This window comes from Trifolium pratense, linkage group LG7, assembly GCF_020283565.1.
Source record: "Trifolium pratense cultivar HEN17-A07 linkage group LG7, ARS_RC_1.1, whole genome shotgun sequence".
In the NCBI taxonomy this organism is placed as follows: Eukaryota; Viridiplantae; Streptophyta; class Magnoliopsida; order Fabales; family Fabaceae; genus Trifolium; species Trifolium pratense.
In genome coordinates, this window is record NC_060065.1 from 47,441,771 (window position 1) to 47,448,935 (window position 7,165).

A 7,165-nucleotide genomic window follows, 5' to 3' on the forward strand; every position below is an offset into this window, starting at 1 on the left:
ATGGTGAAAGTCAAAGTTGCAACATATAGTTCAGAGATTTGTTCATGAGAGGACTTCCATCCCAGTTGCTATCACATAGAGGCCTTACAAACCATCTATTTTTATCTTGTTCTTTTTCACATATATGGATTTTTTTATAATAAAATAATTTCGGGTTACCTAAGTTTATAATATTTAAAAGCATATCGAATTTGTATTTTAATCTCTAAAAATAAAAATAAGATGTTTTGTGTGAATTTTGATTTTTGGTCTCTAAAAATAAAGAATTTTGATTTTAGTCCTCCTAAAATTTTCTATTTCATTTTTTTCTCCTTGATGGACATATTTTTGATAATTATTATTATTTTCTTTGTATATTTTTTAAACATAATATGAAAATAGAGATGTTTGATATAATAGATAGACATAACATAAACATCTTTTGAACTTAAAAAAATCATAACTTTAACATTAATATAATAAACATAAATTGTTCAACTAAAATCAAAGGAAGGCTTAAAAGAAGGATGGATTAGCATACCAAATAAAATATTGACTCAAATCAATTTTTTTTTTCTCAGAGGTAGTTCATAAAAGAGAATAGAGAAACGCTCGGAATTAAATTATAAAAAACACTATTTCTAATATAATTTTATTTATTTTGATTTTCTTAACATTAATCAAAGGAAGGCTTCAAAGAAAATAAGAAATGATGCTAAATTTTCATTAATAAAATAGAAGCAAAAATTAATTTTATGTAAATCAAATGAAAATCTAACTAATCAAATATAATATCCGACAAAACAGAATGAAGCAATTAAATAAATAAATCAAATGATAAAACTATAATTGTTGTAAAGGATGCAATAAGTTCATCATAATATTTTTTTAAAAGGCAAAAATAAATATATATTAACCGAATAATCTTCTGAGCACAAGACGTACCGAAAAGATTACACAATGTCAAGAACAAATAACAATATGAAAACTAATATACTTCCAAACAAATACACAGGCTCAACCACCAACTATGGTAGTTTGAAACTAGATTAAAGTTCATTATCTTCAACCATCGATAAGAATAAAGTTTGATTTTGTCCAACAGTTGAGGTAGAGAGCACTCTGAATTTTTGAATAGTCTCTGATTTCTTTCATTCCACAACCGACACACTTAAAAGCCAAATGAGCTGCATGAAAGATCGTCTCGCACGGAGACCGTCTGAAGAGAAATTAATTGAATAAAATGGTCAGATAACTGCTGAGTGTCAGCCAACGAGAATCCAATCCAAGACCGAACCAATGACCACAGGGAGCTGAAAAAACTGCAAGAAATGAACTTGATTTTGGCCCCTCAAGTTTCACAATTGCTTGATTTTGGCCCCCCACATTTCAATTGCTTGATTTTAACCCTAAGTTTCACAATTGCTTGATTTTAGCCCTCCAAGTTTTAATTGCTCGATTTGGCCCTCCAAGTTTACCCCATTTTGCATTTGCTAGCCCCCCGTTAACTTTTTTTACTATAAATTGCTTATGTGACATTTAAAAAACTTAAAAAGAAGGCGAACTACATAAAATAAGAAATGATGCTAAATTTTGGTGTTAATTTGTGGAATATGACAAATATAATAGTCGCCATCAAGGATGGATTAGTATATCAAATAAAATATTGACTCAAATCAATTTTTTTTTTCTTCTTAGAGGATCTAAATTATAAAAACACTATTTTTAATATAATTTTATTTATTTTGATTTTCGTAACCAATTTCCCACACTAACATCTTATTGGTAATAGCTTGACCCTTGAATTATTTTGATAGTGGATACCATACCATATGTAGTCCCTTTAATTTGTAGTCCCTTTGTTTGTGGGTTAGACTTACCCATTGTATTATCATTAATAAAATAGAAGCAAAAATTAATTTTATGTAAATCAAATGAAAATCTAACTAATCTAATATAATGTCCGATAAAACAGAATGAAGCAATTAAATAAATAAATCAAATGATAAAACTATATTGTTAAAAAAAATAAAGTAAAGGATGCAACAAGTTCATTATAATTTTTTTTTAAAAGGCAAAAATAAATATATATTAACCGAATAATTTCCTGAGCACAACACGTGTCAAAAAGATTACACAATGTCAAGAACAAGTAACAATATGAAAACTAATATACTTCCAAACAAATACACGGCTCAACCACCAACTATGGTAGTTTGAGACCAGATTAAAGTTCATTGTCTTCAACCATCGATAAGAATAAAGTTAGATTTTGTCCAACAGTTGAGGTAGGGAACACTCTGAATTTATGAATAGTCTCTGATTTCTTTCATTCCACACAACCGACACACTTACGAGCCAAATGAGTTGCATGAAAGATCGTCTTGCACGGAGACCGCTTGAAGAGAAATTAACTGAATAAAATGGTCAGATAACTGCTGAGTGTCGGCCAACGAGAATCCAATCCAAGACCGAGCCAACGACCACAGGGAGCCGAAAAAACTGCAAGAAATGAATAAGTGTTGAGCTGATTCAACACCGCCGTAACCGGATACACTAAAATGAGCGTCTGGAGAGATGATGTCTCGAGCCACCATGTTTACTTTTGTGGACAACCTGTAGCGTAAGAGTCTCCAATCGAAAAGCAATAAGCTGTTGACAAGTCAAAAATTGATAAACACCACAAACTGAGCAACTCAGTCAGTGTGAGACCGCTACTTCCACCTATCAGGATACTGAGCCTGTAGAGAGAATTAGTGAAGTAATAACTTTCAAACATTTATTTTTAAAGAGGCTAATATAGTATAGTATATATTAATAAAAGCATAAACCAATTACCTCCCAAGATTACAAAGACGGAGAAAACAAGAAACAATACTCAAGGCCTAACCAACACAAGAAAACACATAGGCCTAATTAACCGAAAAAGCTAAATAAACCCCTCTTAAAATCATAAAACTCCCCTTTTAAAGAGTTTCAAATATTGACTAACCCGTTCGACAAAAAAAAAAAAATATTGACTAACCCTACATCAAATTTTCTCATCTAAAAATCACTTAATAATAATATTATATATAGTATACACTGTCATGTCAACTTAAAGAAATATATATATCATCATCTAGTTTATTTTTTCCCTTTTCAAACAGCATTCTGTTCTCTTCTGTCCTTTATAACACACAAATATCAGATAACTATCAAACATCATTTTGTTCTCTGTTCTCTATTCCTTTATACTTTTTGTTTGGAAAATTTTCTACTTGTAATGGAATCCAAGAGCGTCAAATGTTTTCTTAATGCCAAAACAATTCTAGTCACCGGTGTAACCGGTTTCCTGGGAAAAAGTATCTCTCTCACTCTCTTCTAAGTCATCTTATAGGTCATGGTTTAATTTGTTTACTTGTGTGATTTTGTAGTTTTTGTGGAAAAGATACTCAGAGTTCAGCCAAATGTGAAGAAGCTGTATCTTCTTCTGAGAGCTAAGAATTGTGAATCTGCAAACCAACGTTTCAACGATGAGGTGAATGTTTGTATTTTGCAAGTTTAGAATGATTTGTATCTAAGAATATTTCTTTGATCTTGCTTTGTTTCTTTGTATGTAGATGTTTTTAAGTGTGCTTTAAAGAAATTATACCCTAAATCATGTACAAAAAAAAAGGATAATAATAATAATAATAACTGTAGATGAGAAGATCAGGGAAGGTTTGTTGCAGTTTGGTTGTAACAATGACTCTAAATTAGCGGTGTAACAATATAGTCCACACTTTGGCCCAATTAGCGCAAGAGATTCCTAACTGTGTCTGGTTGGAAGATACTGTAATTCTTTAGCATTTTTATTTTTTTAAGCTTTATATGCAATCAAGTACATATAATTAATGTTTTCTCTTGAAGGAATCAGATTTAGGGTGTTTTATTTAAACTTAAAAAAAAAAATATTGTTTTGAAAACAATTTAGAGATTCCTTTTGACATTTTTTTTTAAGAAAAAAAATTTCTAAAAAATCTACAACAAGTTTGTCAAAAAAAAAAAAAAACTATGACAAAACTAAAGCAAGCGGACCCTTAGTCGGTAAAGATTTTGAGTAGTATTCATGATATTCTAGGTTCAAACTTTATTGACTCCAATATAATAATTTTTTTTTTTTTGGATAGTTAAGTATAACGATTGTACTATGATAGCTATTTGACCAAAAGAAGATAAAATAAGTTTAATCTGAGTATGTTATGCAGATTATAGGAAAAGACTTGTTTACATTGCTGAAGGAAAATCAAGGTATAAAATTCAACTCCTTTGTCTCTGAAAAGGTGACTATAGTACCCGGAGACATTTCACAAGAAGACTTGAATTTGAAGGAATCAATTCTAGAGGAGGATATTTGTAATCAAACAAATATTATTGTTAATTTGGCTGCATCAACTAAATTTGTTGAAAGGTATATGGTGCAACTGACGACCTAGATAAATTTTCTTTTTTAATAAGTATCAAAATAGTTGTATAGAAGCAGGAGTTCGGACCCCGAACAATTCACCTATTTACTTTTAAGATGAATTTTTTAGTCATTAATTAGGCTAATAATAAACAAAAAATTTTTTTGCAATAACTATAGTCTTTATTAATTGATATTAAATGCAGAAACGATGTTGCATTGAATATAAATACATTAGGAGTCAAGAATGTTTTGGACTTTGCCAAAAAATGTGTTAAACTAGAGGTGGTTGTCCATGTTTCAACAGGTTAGTATATATATACATATATATGTCCATGTTTCAACTATTACTATATTCTTTAGAAGTAATAAATCACAACACTTGACATTTTAATTTTTCCTTATTTTTATTGATTCAATATCTATTAATGATAAGATGAATATTAACATCTACTTCCAAAATGGAGTATAAAGTTTGTTGTCATTATTGATTTTTAAACATTTTTCAACACGTACCAGTTCATGGTGCATGTGTTATCTACATTAAAAATTGTCTTACATTAAAACTTTTTAATTAATGAAAGTGTTAATTGGATAAATTGTGACATTCACAAGAACTTAACAATTTTTTTCCTTATAAATGCATCAGGAGATTCATCCAAGTGGTGAGGAAGTTCATGTAATGTTATTTTAGAAGGGACACATTTGGATTAGAATCTCAAGCTTCCACTGTCAAAGAATCTTTGAAATCATGACCTTCAATTTCTATTGACGTGGTATCTACAGATAAAGTTGCTGCTAAGGAGGCTAAGATTGAAGCATTAGCTGTTGATGGGTGATGAAGTTTAGCTTTAGTTGCTTTCTTTGAAGTATTTTTGTTAAATCAATTATATGTATTTTTGTGTAGTGGACAACTTTAAGTTTGATATTGTTTAGCGTCGTAGTGGTGTACTTGATTGTTACTTTGTAAGAATGACATATATTTGGTGTCAATCCAAAATTGATTTTCTCATATTTTAGAATTATATAAATTACATAAAGTAAATAAAAATTAATATTTGAAAAATTGTATATGTATTTAATTGCTAAATAGACAGAAAAAATAACTTATTAGAGACGGAAAATATGTTTTGTCTCTATAGGTAAATAGACAAAATTATTTGAATTTAGAGACGGGTAATTCTGTCTCCAATAGAGACGGATTTATTGTGTTTTGAATTCAACGTTTAGAAACAAATTTTTATTTGTTAGTGACGGATAAATTCGGTCTCCAATCAGAGACGGAATATAAAATCCGTCTCTGATAGTTTAGAGACGAGGAAATTAACAACAGAATCAAATTTGTCTCTAATTCTGTCTCTAACATTCTCAGTGACGGAATATTTGCATTTTAGAGACACATTTTGTCCGTCGGTATTTAAGATTTTTCTAGTAGTGTTTGTGGAATATGAGAAATATAATATTGACTCAAATCAATTTTGTTTCAAATAAAATATTGACTCAAATCAATTTTTTTTCTTAGGGGTAGTTCATAAAAGAGAATAGAGACACTCGGAATTAAATTATAAAAATTGTTAGTCACCGTTTCTGGAATACTAGTTAAAAAATTAAATAAAATAAATTAATATTAAATTTTGTGTAATTAATCTATTAAAAATATAAAAACACTATTTTTAATATAATTTTATTTATTTTGATTTTCTTAACCAATTTCCCACACTAACATCTTATTGGTAATAGCTTGACCCTTGAATTATTTTGATAGTCGATACCATACCATATGTAGTCCCTTTAATTTGTAGTCCCTATGTTTGTGGGTTAGACTTACCCATTGTATTTTCATTAATAAAATAGAAGCAAAAATTAATTTTATGTAAATCAAATGAGAATCTAACTAATCAAATATAATATCCGACAAAACAGAATGAAGCAATTAAATAAATAAATCAAATGATAAAACTATAATTGTTGTAAAGGATGCAATAAGTTCATCATAACATTTTTTTAAAAGGCAAAAATAAATATATATTAACCGAATAATCTTCTGAGCACAAGACGTACCGAAAAGATTACACAATGTCAAGAACAAATAACAATATGAAAACTAATATACTTCCAAACAAATACACAGGCTCAACCACCAACTATGGTAGTTTGAAACTAGATTAAAGTTCATTATCTTCAACCATCGATAAGAATAAAGTTTGATTTTGTCCAACAGTTGAGGTAGAGAGCACTCTGAATTTTTGAATAGTCTCTGATTTCTTTCATTCCACAACCGACACACTTAAAAGCCAAATGAGCTGCATGAAAGATCGTCTCGCACGGAGACCGTCTGAAGAGAAATTAATTGAATAAAATGGTCAGATAACTGCTGAGTGTCAGCCAACGAGAATTCAATCCAAGACCGAACCAACGACCACAGGGAGCTGAAAAAACTGCAAGAAATGAATAAGTGTTGAGCTGATTCAACACTGCCGCAACCAAATACACTAAAATGAGCATCTGGTGAGATGATGTCTCAAGCCACCATGTTTACTTTTGTGGGCAACCTGTAGCGTAAGAGTCTCCAAGCGAAAAGCAATAAGCAGTTGACAAGTCAAAAATTGATTAGCACCACGAACTGAGTAACCTCGATCAGTGTGAGACCGCTACTGCCACCTATTAGGATATTGAGCCTGCAAAGGGAAATCGTGAAATAATAGCTTTCAAACATTTATTTTTAAAGAGGCTAAAATATAATATATATTAATAAAAGCG

General features: G+C 29.9%; 1 protein-coding gene across 1 annotated transcript; it reads left to right on the top strand.

Moving 5' to 3' along the window:
• The first annotated feature begins 3,244 nt into the window (after positions 1 to 3,244).
• LOC123896529 (fatty acyl-CoA reductase 3-like) lies at positions 3,245 to 5,074 on the top strand. The gene is made up of 5 exons (XM_045946905.1): positions 3,245 to 3,323; positions 3,396 to 3,499; positions 4,209 to 4,411; positions 4,612 to 4,712; positions 5,055 to 5,074. The coding sequence occupies exons 1-5, from the start codon at positions 3,245 to 3,247 to the stop codon at positions 5,072 to 5,074; spliced, it is 507 nt and encodes a 168-aa protein (XP_045802861.1).
• The last annotated feature ends 2,091 nt before the right edge of the window (positions 5,075 to 7,165 follow it).